Source organism: Colossoma macropomum, unplaced genomic scaffold (genome assembly GCF_904425465.1).
Source record: "Colossoma macropomum unplaced genomic scaffold, Colossoma_macropomum, whole genome shotgun sequence".
In the NCBI taxonomy this organism is placed as follows: Eukaryota; Metazoa; Chordata; class Actinopteri; order Characiformes; family Serrasalmidae; genus Colossoma; species Colossoma macropomum.
Genome location: NW_023494800.1, coordinates 22,893,777 through 22,919,552, shown reverse-complemented (window position 1 = coordinate 22,919,552; position 25,776 = coordinate 22,893,777). Strand labels below are relative to the sequence as shown.

The window sequence follows — 25,776 nt, the reverse complement described above, 5'->3', positions numbered from 1 at the left end:
ACATGCACAGGCACAAAAAAAGGTCTGGTTTGATGTTTAGATCTCAAATGCAAAATTAACATTATACTGATGAAGATATGATGACCGTAGTAGATAATTAAGGTACATCCTTGGGAGACACATCCTTCACCAAGTTTTGTCTGAGTTCCCTTTGAATACGCCTTAACGTATTCATACTCTCGGGGAAGGTGACCGAAGCACAACCAACGAACAAATAAACTACACATTTCCACCAGAGATCTCCAAATCCACAAATCTTGCAATAATGCAGCTTTGAGGTACTTTGATGAAGACCAAACATGCAAAAAAGCATTTGCAGCATGTCTACAGGTTTGAACTCAGATCATAAACATGCTGTGGCCAGTGGTGCAGATTATTCTCCTTTACTTCCTCATTTATTCCTTTATAAACCAAATATGGTCATCTTATTCCTAACATCATTCTTTGTGCTCATCATTGACAGACTACAAATCTCCGCAGATCTTCACTGCTGCACATCCATCATCAAAGACATTAGGAGGTGCTCCTTTAATTTTTCGCCTGAACCAACCTTTCTGTTTGCATTTAAGCAGCTGTTTTCTGAGAGTTTGCTCTGAGGGTCTCTAGGTCCTTGTTGCTTTCCATATAAAGGGGTGTAGAGTAGACAGAGGTTGACATATCAGGGGACCATGAAGAGAAAAATAACAAACAAAAAGAGAAAATTACAATAAAAAAGTAGAAGAGTCAAAAACAGTTTAATTCAGTCATTGACATTTGGGTTGCCAAACCTTAAGGTCTGGCCTTGGAATTGGATGAGGCCTGGAATTATAAAAACTCAACAGTTTAATTTTTAAGGGTTGAAATTGTTTAAAAGAAATAAGTGAATAAAATCAGAGTAAGTTTTTTTTACTGGTTATGTGACTTTTTTGACAAGGTTCCTGCTGGAAACAGGAAAACAACCCAGATAGCAACTGACTCTGGCTCCCAAACCTGGTGAAATCCCACATTTAATCTGTTTTGTAGCATTTTAATATGGCCATTTACAAGTGAGAAAAACACCTGTACAGCCTGTGACTGGTGGCTACCACCACTGCCACTCTCACCTGCTTGCAGCTGAAAACTCTGTTTCGCGAACCAGGGCAAGCTAGCTAAACTAGCTAGCAAAGTGACATTAATACATAGCAAGTAACTAAGAAGTCCCCCTGAAAGACATCTTTCTGTACACAACAGCACTTTCTGTTCACAACTTACCTGAGTGGGATCAGGACAATGCCAGTCACGAGATTTAGCTGCTCCACAACCCACAGCCGGCTCGGGGCAGTCAGCTATGTTTAGGAGAAAATGAAGACACGTTCACCACAGTTCACTTGTGAAACGGCAAAAACACATACATGAAATGTACTTACTTTGAGAGGCGTAATACTGGCCCCAGAACTGTTTTTGTAGATCATGTTCATGGTCCTCTGTAGAATCACAGCTTGATTCGTGAGGTGTTTCAGGTACTCTGAGCTTTCTCGGGTCTTCTCATGTGCTTCTCCAACCTGTGGAAAACAACAGTCCTAAATATGAAGCCGTACCCTCTTTACGAAGGTCGCCCAATTGTTAACTTAATAAACCACATATTCCAGTGCAAAAGTGTCAAACTGAGTTCTTTCCAGGCCACAGCTCTGTAGATATTATCTGACTCATGCTCTAGCAGCTGTGTGACAAATGACTTCATTTTGGAAACTCATTACAGTAGCCATAAAATCCAGTTTCTGCCTGCTTTGGAGGACCCTCAGGTGACCTTTTTTACTTCAATAATTTTGATGGAATATATTTCTGTGGAAATATGTATGGTTTGCAAAACTGGAAGCAAACTGGATCTTTGTCTTCATAGGTAAGTAAGCAGGTCAACTTTCATAAAAGTGTTTGGTAACACTTTACTGTTCCCAAGACTATATGACACCTACATAAGCTCGGCATCACAGCTGACTTAAACCTACATAAATATTTATCAATGCTTACTCTAATAGGCATCATCTGTCAAAAACGTTCATGACGATGATATGATTTTTTCTGACATTCGGTTGTGTCATGACACTTTTTTGGGTGAAATGACAGCATGTTATAACAAGTGACTTTATAGCCTTGGGTATATCACAATGACATAATGCTGATGTGACATCTTAAATCCTATAAATGGCAAAATTAAACTCACTTTACCAAAGGGCCTCAGAAAATGCTCACTTTGGGTTTAACCAGCCTGACTTAGCAAGCTAAGTGACATTAATAGCATTATGTCACCGTGACATGTATTGAGCAACAAGCTACAAAGTCATTTTACCCCAGAAAGTCTCATGACAAAACATCAGTGTTACCTGACATCAAAGTTGGCAAATGCAACCTTTATGACAAATAACCCTATCTGAATAAATGTTTATGTAGGTCAAAGTCTGTTGTCATGAAGGGTTTAGGTAGGTGTCATGTAGCCTTATGAACACTGCCCTAAAATAGTACAAGTAAAAGGTCACAAAGTGTTTTTACTGTGTTTAAATCCTTTTTTACTGTGGCATATTAAAAATGGAGTAGTTGTCCATTTTATCTTGGCACAGCCATTTGTGGAGAGATGTGAATAGTTTTCACAGCAGGGGGTTCCCACCCCTCCCCTTTTACTTCTCATTGCTTGCTAGCAGCTCAACACAGTGTCACATCGTTTCACATACAGAGAGTGAACAGTGTCCTAGTTAATCTGATAACAGGGTTATGAGAACAATATTTTATTTGATTGTATTAATCAAAAACATCCAAGATGATTTCCATTCTGATGCCAGAATGGTCACTTAGGGGGCCTGCAGAAAGAGGCCACAATAACGCATCAAATGTAAAGGAGTGACAAAACTGCCAGAGATCCATAATGCAGGCATGGCCTCTGCCAATGTTGCTAACTGCAGTTTCTAAATAACAACAAGCATAGATTCATACCAAATCATTACATGATTAAATCACAGATGTCAGAAACATTTATTCAACCAGACTAACAAAAAGAGGTGTCATATATTCCTATGCATTTGTCTGTTTGCTCAAAATTGTAATTAATGACAGAAATCTAGAAGGGGATTAGTTTTAATGTCAAATAATGTAATCATGAGAATACCTAAATACATATCACGATGCTGTTTTTTCTGTTTACCATTCTTTAGTGTTACTCATGGGTTTCACCTCTGCCACCAGGACATGCTTTAGCTAAATGAACTACTCAATGCTTAAGCACTAGAAAACCACCTCGTTCCTGTAAATCATGTAGCGTTCCTTCTCGTGCCTCAGCGCTGAGCGGAACTCTCCTTTGCTCTCATACACCTTTGCCAGCAGGTGATGACTAAAAAGAAGAATAGAGGAGAAATTTTTATCAGAGGTCAGCAACATTAGCATATACCCAAATAACACCTAAAAGCTGGCGCTGTCCATCCTGACTTTTTGTTCAGTCATATTTGTTGTTGGTTCATTCCTCACCTTTGTGCCACTTTAAGGGAAGTGGGCCCCTGATATTTGGAGGTCAAGGCCAGGGCGCTCTCCAGAAACCTCAGGGCGAGGTCACACTCCATCACACCATGCAGCATGAGACCAATCTTACTCTGAACAGACAATCACAAACAAAATCAGTGATGAGCTGAATAACTGCTAGTTACACACAGAAACAACATTCATGTACCAGCAAAGACTAGGCAGAAGGTTTGACATAAAATAGTTTTCATAGAAAGTAATAGTATGTCTTACTGTGCTTGCATAGCCTTTAAAACAGGGATGTCAAACTCAACCTCTGAAAGTGCCATATTAAAAAATCTCAATACATTTGTTGGCCAGAGAACACCTATGTTTTTAATGACCCAAACTGGCCATTGTTTATTCAAAATATGCGAAGACTGTAACTACATTAGCTACAGACAACTGTTAAACCTCTTTTGTCCCAAGAGGTTTTTTTAAACCTGCCTACCTGCTTGAACTTGACATTTAGGCATGTTTTCTTTTTGTGGTGCTGTCCCATTGATTGTTGTTTGGGGAGTGGGGTCGGTGCACATTACATTGATGTGCATGCTGGGGATTGTAGTGCGACACATTGTGAAACAGGCTAAAAATGAATAGAAAATGTAAATAATTTCGGGCCTTGTGTTTGATACATGGGCTTCAAAAGAATCATATTTTACTAGGGATGAGCGGGACACACCCGCAGTTACCAGACTGAAGTTACCAGTTTTATTCGAATCATTTCTCAGAGATGACTCCAATAATAATGACTGTAACTGAAATATTTCTTTGAACATGGGAGAAATCACAGAATAGTCCATGAATAGTGCCAAATTCATAGTCTAGAAAGATTAAATTTTCCTAAGATGAGTCAAGATAGAAAAGAGAGTGACACTTGCTACCATGTTGGCTTTACTTACGTCCAGTAAGGCCATTTCTGGGTGGTCCTCTCCGCACACCAGCAGCATGAGGTAGCGGGCGCGGTATAGTAGCCGCAGCGCAGTGGCCGCCTGCCCACCAGCAAAACAGTAAAGACCAAGGTGTTTCTATGGAGAAAAAGGGGAAGCTGTTGTAATGAAGCACATCAGAGAGAATATGTTTCTCAGTAAGGGCAGACCGAGTACAACAGTTTTGTTTCTTGCAATACCCAACAAGAAATATAAGTGGAAATGATCAGATTTTTCTACATGTTTCTTTTACCTATCTGATCAAACAAATTCAGGGTCAGAAACAAATGTTCATAGCTCATTCTAAAGAAAAAGTAGTGTACCATAACTTTTTAATAAACTACTAATTCTTTAAACTTCATTTGTAGACTACTCACTACAGGAAATAGTCTAGGCTTCTTAAAGTTCTCTTTTATTTAGTATGTTTTTTAAATAATTGCAAAAAACAATTCATAAGATTTGAAGAAAAGCAATAGCAAACACAATAATAGCAATAAAAACAACAAATGATGAAATGGTAAAATAATATTAACGATAAATATAAACTATGTGATTTTTAAGGTTAGTGCTAGCTATTAATTAAAAAATTAATTAAATTAATTCTGTACATAGAAGCATCTGATATTGTAATTTACCAAAAGTACAATTGTACTCTGTGTGACAACTGTCCCCTGCTGACATTTGTTCAGTAGTCAGATAAATGATCACAACAAATCATGTTTTGTTTCAAGAGTAAGTAAGTGCTGGAATCTACCTAAACTGAGAGAAAGGGAAATTTTTGCTGGTATCTTCATAGCAGTGATGTACACATAGATGAAATCTCTCATATTCAAAAGAGAATGATGTCATGCATATGCAGTACAAATATGGAACTTGAAGCTTGTGACACACAGAAAATATTTAACATGTTACTGTCACAACTGTACTCAGTCTACCCTAATTTCAGTTACAAATACATGGTAACGCTTTATGAAGTACACACACTGAAGGACACTACAACACTCACATATTCCTGTATGGTGTTAGGATGCTCAATCCCCAGCACTCTCTCACTGATCAGTACAGCCCTCTGTTGGTGACTCAGCGCCTGGCAAGATAAAACACATGCAAAGGTATATTTATGACAAAACAACAGACCAAATTCAGGCTACAACATTACAGTTACTATTTTCTTAGCTATGTGACATACAAACCCAATTCCAGAAAAAGCTGGTTCACCATCTACAATGCATAATATTATTTTAAGATTCAGTGAATCCAGAGAAATATCTGTGCATAAAGGGCAAGATCGAAAACCAATTTTGAATGCCGGTGACCGATGATCCCTCAGACAGCATTGCTTTAAACCGACATACTTCTGTAATGAATATAACCACATAGGCTTATGAATTCTACTAAAAGACCCTTGTCAGTAAACACAGTTTGTTGCTACATATACAAACTAAGACTACACAAAGAGGTAGCCATACTTTAACTACATCCAGAAATGCCACTGATTTCTCTGGGATAAAGCTCATCTGAAATGGGCTGACACAAAGAGGTGTTTGTGGTTTTCAAACTGTTTTACAGACATGGAAATGGAAAAAAGGACAATGCAAAGTTCAAAGTCCAGCGTCTGTCATGGTATTGGGGTGTGTTAGTGCCAATGGCATAGGAAACATGCACATCTATGAAGGCTCCATTAATGCTGAGGGGTACATACACATTTTGGCGCAACATATACTGCCATCTAGATGACATCTTTTTCAGAGACGTCTGTGCTTGTTTCAGCAAGACAATGCCAAGTCACATTATGCAAGTGGTAAAACAGCATGGATTTGTAGAAAGAAAATGCAAGTACTAGACTAACTGGACTGCAAGTTATATCAAGCAAGAATGGGGAAAAAATCCACAAATGAAAATAAAATTTCACAACTACAACAATTGGTGTCCTAAGTTCCCAAATGATTACTGAACATTATTAATAGGAAAGATGACATAACACAGTGGTACACATGCCCCCATCCCAACTTTTTTTGGAACATCAAATTTAGAATAACTGTATATATACATAAACAGTAAAGTTAATTAATTGATACATTAGCATGTTATACATGTTATTTTTGTACTGTTTGAAACTGAATATAGATCAAAAATGCCTTGCAAATCATGGCTGACTGTTTGTATTTACATTTTTCCTACTGTCTCATTTTTTCTGGAAATGGGTTTGTACTTTATATAGATCTTTATAGATAACAGTATGTTACACAGTGTCAGAAACCACATAAGCATGTCTATTTAATATTGTGGTGGCTGCCACATGCCCCATGTTTCAGGAAGGGTCTTTAGAGACATGGTTATTAAATGTTGTTGTTTCATGTTGTTAATGTTGCTGTTCCTTAGTTTAAAGTCTGAGTATGTGTTAATTTTGTTATTCTGTGTGAAGGAGTTGGTTTAGTCAGAGTGAGTTAATTGTCTACCATGGACTGGAGTTACACGGCTAGAAGTGACCTTCCCTGTTGTTTGGCCCTATTTCATGTGCCTTTTCTGTTGGTGTAAATAAAAGAGCTCTTCTTGTGGCAGAAACAATGGCTTCTCCCAAGTCTCCTTTAATGCTGATGCCACAGTGTTACTTGATGTGATTTGTGATGAATTAGGCATGCAGTTTGCGAGATGATAACTGATGGGGTATAAGCTTGTATTACTTTTCTTGTACCAACTACATTCGCCTCACTGCTCAAATAAAAAAATGAAAAGAAGCTAATTTCTCTTGGCTGATTAACTATATTTGAAAAAAGCAAAAAATTATATTTTTTGATTAACTATTTCTTTAATGCATCACTGCTCAGTGCCAGATGTTTATAAAAAAGGGCTTACCTCAGAGTAGTCCCCCAGGATGTAGTAAATGCGCCCCAGCAGACGGAGACAGGTGCAGACATCGCGGTGTAGAGCCCCATACACGTTAGTGAACAGGCCCAAAGACTGGCTAATCAGCTCACAGCCTTCTTTCAGACAACCTGAGGAGACATAAAAATAGTGAAATCTAACATTAAGCATTGACATTAATCATGTTGTACAGTACTGTGCAAAAGTCATAGCAACAATCATTACAGTGCATCCTTGCTCACTAGAATTAGACATAGCAGTAGATCAGGGCAGTGAGTGGCAGTCTTTGTACTAGTAGTTAGGTAGCTGACTAGGGCCCTCATGAGCCTTATATATATATATATATATATATATATATATATATATATATATATATCACAAAATTTATCATGATAGTGACAAAATATTATCACATTGCCCACCTCTATGTGATGCATATATTGTAGATTTTATATTTTGGTAAGTGTAAGATCCTCCTGTGCTCACCTTGCTGGACCTTGGCCTGACCACAGTGTAGCAAATAGAGGCCATCACTGGCCCTGGGGCTGATGTGCTTTACTATGGGGAAAATGTTGAGGACATCCTCCTCAGTGAAGACTGGCTTGTGCTTAGCATCAAAGTGGTACTCTCTGATAAGGATCTGACAGGGTGGGGGAGCAGATGGAGGTGGGAGAAGGAGGGAGGTGGGAGAAGAGAGCATTTACCACGCAGCCAAAGAGAGAATATTAAGGGTTGGCAGGCTTTGCTGGTTAGGTCGATGCTGTCTTACCTGGATGCCAGTTTTGATGGAAATCTCTCTGAGCAGGGTAATCCTTTGCAGGCCGCATTTATCCACTGCCTGCTCTACACTTTCACTGCAGGCACAAACGAGACATTACGTCTGAGTCAGTGACATCATTATTATATACACAACAGGCCAAAAGTGGAACCTGAACTCACTGTAAAAATATCCATGAAAATCTTTTCAAGACCTAAAAGACATAATATTATTATCACAGAACAAGTTTGATTAAATGACTGCAGCAATAATGTACAACTTTTATTGTTAAGTTTTATTTCAGCTCTAATCATTAACATCTGATTCACAAAATGCAGAGGGCTTGATAAACTGGATCAGGTGTGCTAAATATATGAACTTTTAAATCTTTAAAAACTGATCGATATAAGGGACTGCTATCGACATAGAGTGTGAAGGTGAAGGCTTTTCTTATGTAATACATTACAGGAGGATAACATCACTGCAATCCAATGCAATGATTTGGAAAACCTCTTTGGTTAAAGCTGCACTATGTAAGTTTTGGGGATTTAAAGACCTTCCTTGTGGAAGGTGTAATTGTATGCAACGTGCAGAAGAATATTTTGTAATGCCGGTTGTGTGTTGGACCCCTACCCCGAATCTGAAGATTGCGAGTGCTTTGGAAAAGTATTCAAAGAGAACACAGTCAACAGTATGCGAAGGACATGTATTACAAGGATGTATATGAATTAGCATATCTTCATCAGTATAATGCTGGTTTTGCATTTATGACCTTTTCAAGTCTTTGTATGTGTGACATTAAAACATAAACACAGAAAATTTGATCTGACACCTCTGACTTCTACCCTGGGGCCCGGGATAGACAGTTCCACTATTCCCTCAGCTCTGATGCCCCTCCCTTACATATGATCTGACCCAGTAATCTTTATGAACACAAACTATTGTTAAATACATTGGTGTTTCATCAACCTTTGGTTGTTGGAGACCCAGCACTTCCTAAAATCTAACAAAATTTTATCTACAAACTGTCTTGATAGAAGGGTAAACGGTCAAAACAGTGTTCCTCCAGCTCTCACCATGGCAAACAGTAATGGTAGTATTCCAGAGCTTCAGCCTGGATGGTCCTCCAGAGCTCACTGGTGGTCAGGCTGGCCCAGGCCGTCACTGCCCCACCCACTGAGCCCCGGCTCCGCCTCCGCCGGCTCCTGCGTCTGGACGCCAGTCTGTCCATCTGCTGTGTCCCTGGCAAATCAGGTGAGGAGCTGAGGAAGCAGTTGAGGAAATGGCTGACTGAGGCAGACAGGGCAGATGGCTCCACAGCCTGATAGCAAAATAGGCAAAAGCGATATTACTGCACTAAGCTATGAAATGTCTGCAATGCATGGCAAAAAAACAAATTATGATAAAACAAATAAGGTACTGTGCAAAAGTATTAGGCAGCCAAAAAAACTGCTAACGACTATCTCAGCTACCTATCATTAGAATTAATACAAATAAACACAATAAGTAATTTACTTGGTTAAAATAATACAGTTAGAAGAACAGCGGTTTAGTTCCTGACTTCTCGGTTAACTCCAGCCATTGCATGGTTTTGTTAAATTCAATCAGCAGCACACCTGATTTAATTTAATGAAGCACATTTGATTTTATTTAATGAAGGATTGATTAGCTGCAGCAGGTATTAAACGGTAATTGTAAACACTGGCTTCTCTAAAGAGAACCTTGAAAATTGTTAAGCTAACACTCTGACACATAAATTTACAATGAATTGTATATTTGCAGTTCTAATGTTAGTGTTTATTTCAACAAATAAATGCTTACTGCTCAGATCAGTGGCTTTATGTATAATACATATAACAGATCCCTAAAACTTTTGTACAGTACTGTATATTATTACCAGTTGTGGAGCTCAGAATTGAAATTGTAGAAATGTTTGGGCACCTACTAGCAAGTATGTCCTGAATAGATGTTTTGTGCATCTGGTGATCAGCTCACACAGTGCGATTCTCTACAAGAAAACAAAATCACACATCACTGACATTTTGTATACATATACACTTACTGGCCACTTTTTTAAGTACACATACCCTGTATCTACTCTTATTGCTCATTTAATCAGGTCCACTTACTATACAGGAGCATAGTAGTTCTACAACTACAGATTGTAGTTCATCTGTTTCTCTGAATAATTTGTTAGCCTAACTTGACCCCATTTATCAATAGTTAGGACAACCATGTCAGTGTCACTGCAGTGCCGAGAATGATCCACCACCCAAATAATGCCTGCTCTGTGGTGGTCCTGTGGTGGTCCTGGCCATTGAAGAAAAGGGTAAAGGGGGGCTAATAAAAAGTATGCAGATAAACAGATGGACTACAATCTGTAATTGCAGAACTACAGAATAGGGGTTTAACAATGCACTGTAACACTGTGATATCTCAATGCAAACCTGTGCCAACGTGCAATAAGGAGATGAGACAAAGAACCACAGAGTATAAACATTCTATTAATGTTTTATTAAATCTAATGCAATTGCATTGTTTGAGCATCAAAGTCTGCAAACCATCAGCACCAACAACTCACTCCAGCACCCCTCCTTCCTCCCAGCTCTAGTGTGTTTAGTGAGTTCTACATAAAAATGCTTATAGTCATCATTTTTGTTCATTTGAATTGTGTTGAAAATATGTGAGAATACCAAATTGTGAACCCAGTACCGTCAATTGAATAAAATCAAATCGTGGGTTAGGGTTAGGGTTAGTGTTTCCTTACACTTCTACTATACAATGCACATGTATTGTAAGTGGGCTTGATAAAATGGACTATGGAGATACAAGGAGGTGTACCTAAAAATTGGTCAGTGAGTATAAGTCATTGAATAATTTCATGATGAATCATTATGAAAGTCAAAAAAGCCACACACTCACATAAACATGATCCAGTCTGCATTTCTGAGGATTCTTCTCAATACACTCCAGCACTGTACCCAGGTATCGGACATTGATGCCATGTTGATGCAGAGCCTCAGTCAGGGTGACACCATCCATGGGCATTGTGGTGTGATCAAGACAGCTCTTAATCTACATGACCAGAGGAAAGTGCCATTATTTATCAGATACAGGAATTTTCACCCACTCTGTTCTTTTCAGACCAAACATACATACAGACAAGGTGAATTCCACTACTTTTTTGAAAAAGTACTGCATAATTCAGTCTTTGAGATGTGAAAAAAAGTCATTCAGAGTGGTTTAGTGTGAAAAGGCTTATTATGGAGAAACTTACAGACGCAGATTTCTTTACAGTGGTGGTGACAGGAGCCACGGATCATGATGTCTATTTTATTAACTATCCAAAATCACCAATGATACTCAGGTGTCTTCTGAGTTTTTATGTGTAATGTTAATCACGGTGAAATAGTGCTAAATCTGAAAAAATATTCTTTGGGGTCTACTTTGCCCAGCATGCACCCTCTGCCACGAATGGCTTGTAGAAAAAGTAGAAAAAACTTTTAGGGCAAAGTTGTATCTCAAATCATCAATTATGCAGAAGTTTTGAAAAATAGATGGAATTCTGCTTTAAATACAGATAGATAGAAGTACAGTGTCAATAAACATTGGGTAGTTGTGTGATTCTGACTAAATTAAAATTACTCACTAAGGCAGGGATTTGGCTGGACATGAGGAAGACTGCAGCATCCTTTAAAAGCTGCTTCTGTTCTTGAATATCATTACAACTTTCCTTTGGAAAACGCACACCTTGAACATGAACACATGCCAAACATGAATGCTACATGTTCATCAAGCCACTGCCACTGCACATTTAACTTTGTACTTTTGTGCTGAAACTGACAATATTTCTTAAGTGTTTATAGCTGCTTCTAATTTCAGTACATTTATGCTCCCATAGAAACATCAGAGTACTGTAAAGATTCTGTCATTAGTAGCCTTAAACTAACCAACGCACCTGGTGAGAAAATGTTAGGGTTGAAGCGTATGTCAAAGGAGGAGTTCCTGAAGGAAGAAGGAATACTCTCCTTGGGAGAACTGTTCTGGACGTCTGTGTCTAGAGTACCATCTATATACTGGCTTGAGGGGTTTAGAGATGCATTTGGGCTGTGGTTTACCAGAGGAGATCCAGTAGCTTTGATGCAGTTGTCTTCTTGCTCTGTGTCTTTAGAGACTGCCTCCATAACTAAGTGATATCTGAAGGGACAAAAAGTGAGCATGTAAATAGAATACAAAACAATGTCAAATTCAGACAGTGATAACTGGACAGTTCTCTTCTCCTGAGCTACTAAAACATAACAGCAAGGCTTGCTTGTGTTAAATGAGTTAATGGGGAATTAAGATGGTGTTAAGGCGTAAACAGAGTCATTCAGAGTGGTTTGATGCAAAATACTCCTTTCTAGCGAAACTTAACAAGTTACAGTGGTGGTGATAAGAACACTGGTTCCTATGAGCACCACTGTAAGGTTTCTCTATACTTCCAATCAAAACTCTCTGACTGACTCAGTGACTGGATTATGCAGAAATTTTGAAAAATCAGTGTCATTTCTTAAAAATGACTGTCTTTGCAATGTGGCAGAATGATCATTAGGTGTATCAGATGCAGTAACTATCAGGGAAGATGTTCACCTGTGCTTTACAAAAGCCTCAATCAGCTCTTGCCTCAGACAGGCTAGGCGATGTGGGTGTTGCCGTGGAAAACCGAGCTGTTGACACTCAGGCTTTAGCTCCTCCCCTTCCAAAGGGAGGAAATTGAGGTCAGGCGGAAATGTGAACAGCAGGTCCAGGATGTAGTGGCGGCCATCGTTACCCACAATGCCCTTACATTCTACAGAGGAGCACAACTCCACAGCTGTGTCGTCTTTGTTGAGCACTAGGTGGCGCTGTACTCTCAGCTGCTTGCTGGGTTTGTCCAGCAGGTTCAGGTACCTTGGGATGTAAAAAGAGACTTTTATTTTGTGTCCGACAACACACGAAGGTGCATGTATAAAATGATTCTAAAAATAGAATGATCCCATTACTTCATAACTTCATAGGTTTTATTTAATTTGTAAAAAGGAAGAAATCTTAGATGTGTCCAGGATGATGAACAGAGCTGTAACTGAATATTTAATGACTGAGAAAGATTTATATATATTTTATTATAAAACTGACATCAAGAATACCTTCTATTTGAAAAACATGAAATATTCAATAAAACATCTTAAAATACCCTCTAATATCTAGTTTATGGTGTTTTAATCTACTCTGTATAAGTTATTACAGAACAAAATAACAAGCTCAAAATAACAAGTGATTTTTTTGAATAGTATTGAATGTGTAAACAGTTGTATGCAAAGATTGACCTGTGCAAAAGTCATGGCATATTTTATATTAATTTATTTTTTCTTCTCAAACGTTTTTCTGAGACCTCTTTCACCTGGGTGTACATACATATATGTGTGTAATACATAAACACACACACACACAATACTTCTACATTGAACTTACTTTTCATTAGAGACGACAGTCTTTCCAAAGTCAATGGAACCATAGACTACACTCTGCTCCTGACCACGCTCTAGAATGCCTGGAACGATTGACTGGGCGGTGACACGGAAACCTCGATAATCCACCACCACAGTACCAAGTAGATACAGGCCGTCTGCATCCACCAAGCTGTACGCTCTAACACCATTTAGATCAATGGTTGAGGCAGCATGAGCTGCTGCCTCACCACCCAGATCCTGATAGTGTTCTCGCACGTCAAAGCCCAGGCTGAAGAAGATACTGTTCCAGATGAACATCTGATTGCGTGGATCTTCACTAGGGTTGATGGGCATCACATTGCCATCAATCACTGCCATCGCACCTCGTGTAGCAGTGGTCACAAAGTCGCTGTTAGCCTGAGGAGAGTAATTGACAGGGCTTTTATTCTGTTTAAAAAGCAGAACTTCAGGCTACATTGGAATTGATTCATGATACATAATTACATAATTACATAAAAAAAAAAAACTAATGTAACCTAATTTAAAGGGCTCATATCATGAAGAAAATGAATTTTCTTGCTTTTTTCAATAGAAAAATTTGATGTACCATGTGATCATTGTTGAAACATACTGTTCACGTCCCAGCTGTTCCTGGCTGTAAGCAAATATATAATTGCAGCCTTCCAAAGAACCCAAGAGACATCCAAAAGGAGTGGCTGTTGTTTCTTTTCTCCCACACCCCTGAGGTTTTCATTTTGGTCTTAACAGTTTGTTCTGTACATTGCAGCTTGGACAGCAGCCAATCAGAACAGAGGTCATTTACATACATCAGTCTTAAAGGCACAATAACAGAAACACAACGGTTTGTTTAGAGAATAAAGATAGGCTGCAAAATGGTCATGTTAAAATAAAGTATGACCGTTTTGGGTGTATAAAACCATACAAACATCAAAAGTGGACTTCAGGGAAAAGTAAAAAAAAAACAAGAAAAATGAATGAGCCCTTTAAGTGACAAAGAAAAAGGGGAGGGTGTGTTGACCTCACCTTAAAGATGGCTCTGTCTCTCAGCAGACGATCAGTGAGGGTTTTGCGTGGAAGCTCTCTGGTGCTCTGAAGCTCTTCATTCCAGTCACGAATCTGCATTAAACACATTTACAACTGAGTAATGACTTTCTCCATCACGTTTAAATGTACATCTAGAACAGTTTTCCTCTCTCCTTGGAAGTAGTTAACTCTGCTCAGGCGATATCATAATTATCTCTGAATTTTACAGACCGTGGGACAGATTTATTAATATTTTGCACTGTCACAAACCCTATTTTGGTCTTTAAAAGTGGCTGTGGGGATTTACTAAATAGGTGCAACAGTCCTTTTTCACCCAGAAAAGACAGTCTTTTTTTCCAAACTGTTAAAAACACATACTGTAAATCTTTTGGTTTTGCAAGTGCTGGATTAACAAAGCTACTTGTTGCTGTGCATGCTGTGGCTTCTGTTGCAGAAATTTCAGAGCCTCCGAACACATATACACACATACACACACACACATCATCTAAACCGCTTATCCTTCTGGGTTGTGGTGGGGTGCTGGAGCCTATCCCAGCTGTCATTGGGCGGAAGGCAGGATACACCCTGTAGAGGTCGCCAGTCCATCGCAGGGCAGACACACACACACACACACACACACACACACACACACACACACACACACACGGGGCAATTTAGCATGTCCAATTGGCCTGACTGCATGTCTTTGGACTGTGGGAGGAAACCGGAGTACCCAGAGGAAACCCACACAGACACAGGGAGAACATGCCACACAGAAATGACCCCGGCTGGGAATGGAACCCAGGCCCTTCTTGCTGTGAGGTGACAGCGCTACCCACTACGCCACCGTGCCGCCCGCCTCTGATGAACATATATTTTAAAACAAAAAGTCAGACTTTTCTTACAATTCTGGCATATTATGTCAAAATAATATCTCATTTTCTCTAAATAAAGGCTTATTATGTCAAAATGATCATGTACTTTCTTGACAAGAAGTAACTTTTTTTTGGGAAGATAAGTCATTATTTCTGTACAATAAGTTGCCATTTGAACCAGAATCAGAGAAGAATAACATTTTTTTGGGGCAGAAATGATTTTCTTACAAATAGCATGTGAGCCAAACAGTGGTTTATATTGAGCTGGTCATATGTTAATTACAAAGTAGTGCCTGTGTTCATTTTATATGTGACCTCTTAGTAGAAAACCCAGTAAAACGGCCAACCCTACCGGGACAAAGTGTTTGTAAACTATCTGTTATTAGTGCCTCTTTTAGTAAATTGGCCCTATGACCACTGCTTGTTTCTCCACAAAAATCCTGAATGGCTTTCGACATTGACTTTCAACCAGGCTCAAGCAAGTGGTGCTCCTCTCAGTAGACAGATGAAAGTTTTTTTGTAACTGAACATTTTGGACCATGTTTCGATGTTTACTCTAAATGTAACTCAAGAATATCTGAATATGTTGAAGATATGAATCTAATATATCAAATCTTGCTTTAGCTTACAATTCTTAAAGATCTGTAGCCTACCTGTCCAGGCACATGGTCTTCGTAGCCCAGATGGGAGGAGCTGGTATCCTCAGCTCGGACACAGTCCATGGCATGGTCAAGGGCTGGAGCTGTCCAGCTGAACACCTGGAAAGGAGTGGCTATCCTTTCAAAGGGGTGTGTTGATGTTCTGTAAAGCACAGCATGGTGCAAAGTACCATTCACAAGCAAAAAAATGGCCAAAAAAGTATTAACCATTGCTATTCTTCCCCAAACAAAGCTACTTTTTGTAAGAAGTCCAGCTTTTTAAACATGTACCTCTTCTTCAGTAGAGCACTGAAGTTCTTCTTAAAAACTGGACTGATCTGGCTAAGGAGCTCCACCAAAGAATGACTAAGCACACTGGGACTTGCAGGCTTTGGGTTAAAACTGTAAGTAGTGGATCTAGAAAGGACAGAACAGCAATATCCATATGTATGAGGCCTGAGATTCAAATAAAAGTGCAGGGCAAGATCATACATAATTAATCTGTTTCATTAATTTTCATTTCAATGCTCATTTTCAGCATCTCTCATGAGGTCCTGTTTTCAAGCATTTTCTAATGTGGTTACTCACTGATTAAGATAAAAGCCCCTTGTTGATGCTGTAACACTGCAGTGTCTGTCCTCCATGGTAACAACGTTCAAGTACATGAGATCACCATGCATCTTTCTGTTTCCTGGAGGAGGATTCCAGCTACTCGTCGCCAAAACCTTCAGGCACTCAGTAGGCTATTAATACAAGCACCCAGAACATAATGGTTAGGATTGCACACTCAAAGCAAATGCAATCCATTTTTTTTATTTTACTGGAGTGTACTAATCGCAAATTAAGGGAAATACCACTGAGTTGAGATGTAAACAAAGTCATTCAGTGTGGTTTGATGTGAAATGGTGCAAAATTTAACGGCCAAACCTTCTCTCTAAGCTATCGTCTCACTATCTAAGTCTCAGACATTAGGCAAGTAGTAGCCATTAGTAGCTATGTCATTTAATAACTTTCTCTGGGGTAGCTTTTATAGACATTAAACACTTGTCTGGTTCATATTATTCTCACTCAGTCTCAGCTTTTAGCAAAACTGTATTCTGTAGATGAGACTGCAAATGCTTGCATATGCAGTTATACACAACTGTTAGATTTAACGCCTAAACCTATCGTGAAAACTGCAGTTTCACTATTTCACTATTACATAAATAACTTCACTATTTACTGAAATATGTAAGGTTGTACCTTCAAGTTCTCAGTTTGAGGCTGCAATGGTGCCAGAAAACATTCCTTCGTTCCAGGAAGAATGTACTCAGGAGGGCTGCAGCTGAAGTGCTTCAGCTCCTCACCTTTCTTCTTCACCTTGCCACTCTCTGAGAAATTTAAAGGTAGATAAAAATGGAGAAAATGTAAAAGCAATGATCATAGTCATGCCTTTTAACAGCACACTTTAATAGACACAAATCTAAATGTGATTATTTCTTTAAAAGAGAACAATTAAAATATATAAAATATAATATATATATATATATATGTTGACACATTAGTTAGTCATTAATCTTAAGCCTTATTATTAAGTTCTGCAGTTATGACAATGAGAGAAACCAAAGCATGAGCCTGTTCTTTTCACCTTCTGTATGTTCTTCAGTGAAGAACCTGAGAAAGGACAGCGAGCCGCCCTCCACTCCATTATAGGCATCCGTGGGGTCCAAACTCTTCAGCAGATCTCTGATGTGACGCAGATGGATACGAACCTCCCGAATTGTGTATGGGTCTGAAATTTTTGCAAATGTCATTCAATCATTAACACCATGCTGGTCATCCTCAGAAAGGGACAGCCAAATCCTGATATGTTATCAAAGTTTTGCAGATTTGCACATTATGTGTGTATACCCCAACTTTGTAGATTTTCGGCCTAATACCTTTCTCGCGTACTCTAGTTCTTTTTGTTTCCTATGCTGCTTTAATTTCTAATTGAGGTATTATATCACTCAAGTGACAACACTTTTACCTGTTGGTTTAGGCTACTCTACCTACCTCTGAACATTGGTAAATCTGCCTAATCATTATGGCGGGAGATGCTAGAGAAATGTCTTCACCCTTTTTTTAAATGCCCCACATTGTCCCCAGCACTTGGTGAAGTGGGAACAAACAGATAATGTAAAAAAAATGGTGGGCACAAAATAGCATTTCAGCAAAACATATAATTTTAAAACCAGAAGAACTCTGACTAAAAACATTCTTCAATTCTTCAGGAGCATGTATAAATGAGCTCATGTTGAATCAGCATGTAATCCATCACATCACTACAACACCACTGCAGCCCATGTGCCCAGTAACATGCAAACATTACAAACTGAAAATTCAGGGAGATTCTAGCAGATCAGGAAGAGACTTATTCAACTGTCATTTAAATGCTAGGGTTAGGTTGACATGGTGATTACTTTTTAATAAGGTGTGGCCACAAATTAATATATTGAGGCCACAAATTAATATCTTAAAGCCACAAAATACTAGTGAGGCCACAAGTTATGAGAAGCTTATATATTAATTAGAGGCCACACCTTGTTAAAAAATAATCACCTTAGGGGCTCCATAAAATGCTAGAGGTAAAGAATTTTTTATGTTTACTTTATGTTGTTAGAATGAATAATTATTAAAAGATGTAGGTTATGTTATAAGTATAAGTAATTCTGATAAACAATCATGTCAATTTAGTAACAACAACTTGGCAGTTTAGCCTGTCAGGATATCTGACCCTAGTCAGATATCTAGCATCTGCATTATAACTGACGGTAATAAATGTTTTATATACATTTTATAAGTGTCTTGGGACAGAGCGACGTTTAAGTGAGCAAATATCAGATGAGTGATAAGCTAGCAGTAATCTGTCTTCCTTTTGAAACAGCTAATTTGGCTAGCTAGCTAGGCCAGCCAGCCATTCTAGCATTGCTAAATAATGAGGAAGGCTAACACTGACAGTTATAGCAAACTTTTATTTGTTAATATCTATTTATCCTTTAGGTGTTTTGGGGCAGAAGGATGTGTAAATGAGCGGCTGTCAAATAACGATTGGTAAGTTAGATGGTAATCCATCTTCCTTTTGTAGCAACTAATTTAGCTAACTAATCCTTTGTGGGCTCCAGCTAGTCCACCTGATGCTACTTTGGGAAATCGTTTGGGCAAAGCACATCTGAAATAAAGATTATCTACATAGAGTTGTGAGCTAACATAAGCGCAAGGCAAATTTATTCCAAAGGCGCTAAATTTCAATGAAGGCCACTCACTGTGCTATGTTAGTTAATCACAGAAAGCTGTTATCCTCTTCATTAAATAAGCCAGCGTTACAATGGAGGGCACTCATAGTTGTATGTTAGCTAACCATGAAAAGCTTGATTAGCTAGCTAGCTTGATAATAAGCACTTAAATACAACAGTGTGCTAAATGAGCTTTCAAGGTTGCAGTAGCTAAATAATACTTAATGACAAAACCCAGGTCAAGAGACATTTGGGGGAGTGGAGAGTCTAGAGTAGAGTGGTCAGAGAATAGGGCTTGCTGTAATGGTAAGCAAAGTAGCCACTAGCAAATGCATTGCATTGATGTTCATTGCCTGTTGCTCATCTTGTCTTTAGTGTAGTGTGGATCACACACCGAAAGCTACTGAAAGCTCTTTTAGTTTATCAATCCATCATAGTTATAGCTAACAGGCATCATCAGTTATGAAGGCTCTACATCTTTTTTAATCACAGAGCAAGAAGACAGAAAGGCTTTGTGTACTGTAGGCGACCACATAAACCATCAAACAATGATTGTAAAGAGAAAGCGCAGCAGGATCATCAATTTAAACATATTTCTCACTGGTGAAGTGCTTTTGTCCTCTTTTCAAAACAAAGTGATGCCCATGTCTATAAAATATATGTAACACAACTTCAAAGTAGTTATTAATTAGCTAACTAATATTAGTTATTTTTCTCAGTAGTAGAAAATGGTGACAACAGTGAGTGTTAGAGAATTTTCACTATATTAGATATTCGGGTCTTACCTTCCACAATCTTGAGAAGTGAGCCCTCTTGTAGACCAGCAACTGACCTCAGGTGGGCGAAGTTATCCAGTGTGTTTCCATCTAACTGAAGGGAGAAGCAAGTACGGTGGCAAGTCTCCTCACGGTCCATCAACACTTGCTTGATTTCCTGTACCATGGCTAAAGGTGAGACCTGGAAGTCAGGACAAATAGAAGAACATGATTGAAAGGGCCGTAGAAAGTGTCCACTCTGCCAAAAAAGCTAATGATGTAATTAGAGATGTACTAAAAAGAGACATAAAAAGTTAATTTCCTAATATAATATGCACGTAACAGCTACACTGGGGTTTATGCACAGTAAAAGGCCTTTACTTGGAAGTCGGTGGGCTCACTGCCAGGAGCCTGGATCTTGATTGTGAATCCTGTATCTTCAGGGGTGTCTTCGAGAGCAGCAGGGTCATCCTGGTGTTCTTTGGCTCTGTACCTATCCAGCTCTGACAACTCTGTTTGGTCACTGAAAACATTATCAGCACTTGGTCCTTGAATTAGGTGAAAAGGAAAAATGACATATAATGAGTAGCTTATAATCACTGATAAGAGCTCAATGGTTTGAACATTTGCAAAGTAATGTTACATAATACCCCATATTTACTAATTCTGTCTTTTTTCAAATGATGACTGTGACGATGTGATGACAATATAGAATTCACTTCAGAATTCACTTCTAAATGTAGTCAGACAGTTTGCTTGTTTCATTTTGCACTGAATCCATGAAGCTAGTGCAGCTAACATGTGCAGTTAACATGTCATAGAAGCTACATGGTTAGCACTGTGCAAACTGCTTTCCTAAAAATGATAGTACAAAGCACAGCTATACCACATAGGAGGTGCCACAGAAAAGTGCTGATGAACATCAAGCTTGTTTTACAGTACTGGCATAGATTTAATAGAAACTTTCAACATCATTTAGGTATCAGCTGATTGCTTATCAGATTTCATATAACCCTTTACAAAGCTTACTGTTTTCCAGCTAAAAGATGCAGTGAAATACACCGATCAGGCATAACATTATGACCACTTCCCTGTTTCTATGCTCATTGTCCATTTTATCAGCTCCACTTACTATATAGGTGCACTTTGTACTTCTACAATTACAGACTGTAGTCCATCTGTTTCTCTGCATACTTTGTTAGCCCACTTTTACCCTGTTCTTCAGAGCAGGTACTATTTGGGTGGTGGATCATTCTCAGATGGTGGTGGTGTGTTAGAGTGTGTTGTGCTGGTATGAGTGGATCAGACACAGCAGTGCTGCTGGAGTTTTTAAACACCTCAGTGTCACTGCTGGACTGAGAATAGTCCACCAACCAAAAATATCCAGCCAACAGTGTCCTTTGACCACTGATGAAGGACTAGAGGATGACCAACACAAACTGTGCAGCAGCAGATGAGCTATCGTCTCTGACTTTACATCTACAAGGTGGACTGACAAGGTAGGAGTATCTAATAGAGTGGACAGCGAGTGGACACAGTGTTTAAAAACTCCAGCAGCACTGCTGTGTCTGATCCACTCAGACCAGCACAACACACACTAAGACGCCACCACCGTGTCAGTGTTACTGCAGTGCTGAGAATGATCCACCACCCAAATAGTACCTGCTCTGTGAGGGTCCTGACCACTGAAGAACAGGGTAAAAGCGGGCTAACAAAGTATGCAGAGAAACAGATGGATTACAGTCTGTAATTGTAGAACTACAAAGTGCACCTATATAGTTAAGTGGAGCTGATAAAATGTACAATGAGTGTAGAAACAAGGTCATAATGTTATGCCTGATCGGTGTAAGTTACGATTTGACAAGGTTAGTCATGTTGACTTGGAGTTAACAGATGAGCATCCTGAAGCATTTCCTTTGATCAGCTTTCTTGGTGTTCAAGCCACATGTCACCGACTAGGGCTTTTTTGGCCTGGTTCTGAATTTCATTTAATGAAGTATTAAGACATTGAGCAGTGTTGGAAGTCTGACTTGAAATGTGTGTAGATGCCGAAAGTCATTGATGGCGTGTGCACCTTCGTTAAAATCAAAGGTTTGAAATTTCAGTCCTATAGGGAGCTTCTTTCAAAAGATCATTTTTTCTAATGTTTTTCAAATAATGGCTTTCAAATTTGAACATCAAAAGATAACAGTGTGTTTTTGTGTAATATAATAAAATGCATGTTCACAAAGGTGTCCTAAACGTGCCTGGTTTACCCATCGTCCATAACCCATTAAAAATACAGAATGCATTTATGGAAAGATATTTCTCTCTCATGAATTAGCCAATTGATGTTTTTATGCTCTAATGATGCAAATATAATGTTATATGTCAATCAGTGTTTCTGTTCACCTTATTCACATGCCAGCACATTACATCATATGAGTTAGTAACAGGGTAATTAGTCAGCCAGCAGCTATGGGAAAGTATTGATAGTTGCTTACAACACCTAGAAGGGGCACACGTGTCAGAATTTTGATCCACTTTCTTCATAAATGCTGACAGAATAATTAACCTGTTCTACCCTGTGTGTGACATAATAAGCAAAACATCTATCATGTAAAAAAGGTAAATTACATACACGCTATTAAACATTCTCATTAACTTCCAAGGTGTGTACATCAAAGTTTTTTGACATTTTGAATGAATTATATGACAATGGACAAACCTGTAATATTCGGGGTGGCCAGGAACAGCTTGTCAACCACAAACAGGGTGAAGCGATCAGTTTCTTCCTTGTCTGTTCCTTGGTCAATAGCCATGGCTGTCTGCTCAGGATCCTGCTGTCTTCCAAATGTGTTTTCCTCCTGTTGAATCTGCACCACAACCCCTCTTGTCTGGTCCATATTCTGATCTTTGTTCTGCCTTTCTGACCTCTGGTTATGTTGTTCTTCTAAAACAGCTCTTAGCTCCATCCTGTCTTGCTCTTTTGGTAAAACCTCCTGCCTATTCTCAGCAGTATGTTGTTCTATGTGCGCTAGTGTTTGGCCCATCTGGTCCATGGCCTTTACCACCTGTGTAAGGTTCCTTTCTGACTCCTGCTCTAACTTAACCTGTTCTGTCTGTGAGGTCTCCTGTTGATTCTTTTCAACATGTTGCTTTGCCTGCAGTAAATTAATTGGATTCTTTGCAGATAATGGCTCATGGTCTCTAAGTTTTATGTCTGGTTCTCCATCTTGACTCATTTCAATATCTGCCTCACTTTTTATTTCATCACCATCTGGCTGTGCTATGTTCTCTCTATGATATGCTTCTCCCTGTTCTGTTTGAGTCATATAATAATGTTCCACTTGTTGGCTTCCCTCAAGATCCACTGCTACTACACATTCATCTATCTGTGCTACATTTTTACCTGAACATACAACTCTGTGTTTGCTCTCACCTACATTTAACAGCAGATGTCCTGCTGTCTGTATAGCTTCTTGTCCCAGTTGTGCTAGGTTCATGTCCCATTGTACCAAGTTTTGCTCCATCTGTTCTGGAGCAAAACCCTTTGCTAGTTCAGAGGGACCGTGTTCTTTCTGCTCAATATGAGCTCCACCCTCTCTTGCTTTAATCGTGTCAAAGTCAGTCTGTGTAGCATCCTTTGCAAGTTTTTCCAACAAAGGTGACTGGCCAGATTGTGGCCCTGAAGAAATGAGTTGTTGGCTAGTGTTTCCCTGTGCTAGTAACTGCACACTTTGACAGATGGAATTACTCCAAATTCCGGTTCCCTGTCCATGTGTGTAGATCAGGGTTTGAGAAGTGGAATTAACAGCATTTGGTTGCTCTGTAGGCCACTGCTCTGAGTACAAGGAAGACAGTAATGGCCATTCTTTCTCAGTGGCACATAACTGATTCCTGTCCAAATACTGGAGCTCCTGCTGACCAATGCTTGTGTTTGACATTCTCACTCTATCATCTTCACCTCCAAAACCTTCATAAGTTTGATCTATTCCATCATTCCCCCCATGCTTTCGCCCTCTCTCTGCTAACACAAGCTCTAATGGCTGGGTTAAGTCTTCTCTGTCCAGGACAGCTCGAAGGTTACTGCTCAGGACTATATCAGGGAAAAGGAGGTGGTCTTGGTCCAGGACAGGAGATGCCAGCACATCAGCTGAAGTCTTAGACGGAGAAAGGCTTTCAACATCACTGTTTTCCCTTGACAGAAGAGGAGATCGCTCCTCAGTTTGGCCAGGAACATCCTGACCCCAGATAAAATGAGACACTTGGTAACAGCATTTAAGTATGTTTCCCATTTTGCAAGAGAACTCTGGATAATATTTACATTCACAGAATCTGTGCTGAAAGAGTTCCTGCTACAACTAATCTTGGAATTCTAGTTAGCTGCAAGTCATTGTAGTCTTTTGCTGGGTGTCCTTGACAGTTGTGTTTCCTTTGGTGTGTAGGGATCAGTTGCAGAGCAGACCAGGCTAACAGCTGATGAAACCGGTCAGATGTTTGGCACCACGTGGCTGTATGTAATAGCACAAACATGACATGAATTCTTCTGCAAGAAGAGAGCAAATTCTAGAAGACATAAGCCTGTTTCCATCTAAAAGTGCCATTATTAATGAAATGAAAATGTCCACCTGAATGCGAGAAGTTAATTATACCTCCAGTTTTGAAGTATTCCAAAGGTTGTAGAAGTTTCTTCCAAACAAATGAAGACAATACTTGCATGAAACACCATAACAGACTCAAAAAGTTTACCCGGGCCATGGATCAGCATTCCGTTCCATGGCACAGAAACCTGCAGGACTGCAGATGCCAATAAACAATGCTATGAGAAAAGAAACCAGTTCTCACCATGCTATCTTCTCCTCAACACAGCTTGTTGACAGTTCATGAATTTCTAGGGAAGAATGAGAAAGCAGATCATTGTCCAAGGCATAGATTCCCTGCTTTTCCGGCACAGGTTATACAACCTCTGATTGTATCCTCTTCTGCCCTTCATTGTGTGCCTCTCTTGCTATCCCCCTCCTTCTCTCTCTCTCTCTCACACACACACACTTTCCCAGGGAGGAGGAGTCTGACTGGGGCCCCCATTGCTCTGTGTAGCCCACTTCTCTTCCCGAGCAGCATCCCAACTCATCTCTCCAGCTCCACATAGAGGCAATCTGTCATCCAATGAATGAATGGATCACGTGACATACATAACTTCCTGGATCCTGTTCAATATATTCATCACGTGCACCTGCTCAGTCACTTGGGTCATCTATATAAATAGCTTTGGTAATTGCTCCACCTCTACATTGTGCTTATCAGGCATAGGGAGAAGGTCTGTGTCAGACACACCTCTTTTTTCTGTCCCCTTTGAATCGACTGCTGGCTCACGGCTGCTCCAGGCTGGTTGCTATGGCAAACTGCCGCAGTAACAGCAGAATGCTGAAGCATTCATTTGTCTGAGAAGATTCTAAAAAAGCAGTAAGGAAATAAATGTTAACCTAAGCAAAACAGTAAGAGCTTAACGTGGTCTATGAATATGCTTGCTAACATGCTGTTATTTCTCTCTTCGTGCATATACAGCCGCACAAAGTTTGACAGTCTGTAATTAATGAGCCGTGCACCACTTAATGGTCAACAGCAAAAAACCTCATTGGGCCAAGGGCTTCTACTGATATTATAAAGGCATCAAGTACATTCAAATGGCTTTTGTATTTTTTATGGAA

The 25,776-nt window shown here is 39.3% G+C and overlaps 1 protein-coding gene across 1 annotated transcript; it reads right to left on the bottom strand.

Moving 5' to 3' along the window:
- LOC118820637 (clustered mitochondria protein homolog) lies at positions 1-25,103 on the bottom strand. Its single transcript, XM_036589024.1, has 27 exons — positions 24,914-25,103; positions 22,794-24,579; positions 20,468-20,634; positions 20,117-20,288; positions 17,705-17,848; positions 17,320-17,447; positions 16,666-16,820; positions 16,369-16,494; positions 16,093-16,240; positions 14,565-14,657; positions 13,543-13,937; positions 12,682-12,981; positions 12,011-12,249; positions 11,702-11,802; positions 10,975-11,127; positions 9,998-10,060; positions 9,129-9,373; positions 8,065-8,149; positions 7,782-7,935; positions 7,287-7,426; positions 5,437-5,517; positions 4,404-4,529; positions 3,472-3,593; positions 3,244-3,337; positions 1,386-1,520; positions 1,231-1,304; positions 1-616 (listed from the first exon to the last, which is right to left on the bottom strand). Exons 2-27 carry the CDS (start codon positions 24,361-24,363, stop codon positions 565-567), a joined length of 5,262 nt encoding a protein of 1,753 aa, XP_036444917.1. The 5' UTR covers positions 24,364-24,579; positions 24,914-25,103; the 3' UTR covers positions 1-564.
- Between the last annotated feature and the right edge of the window lie 673 nt (positions 25,104-25,776).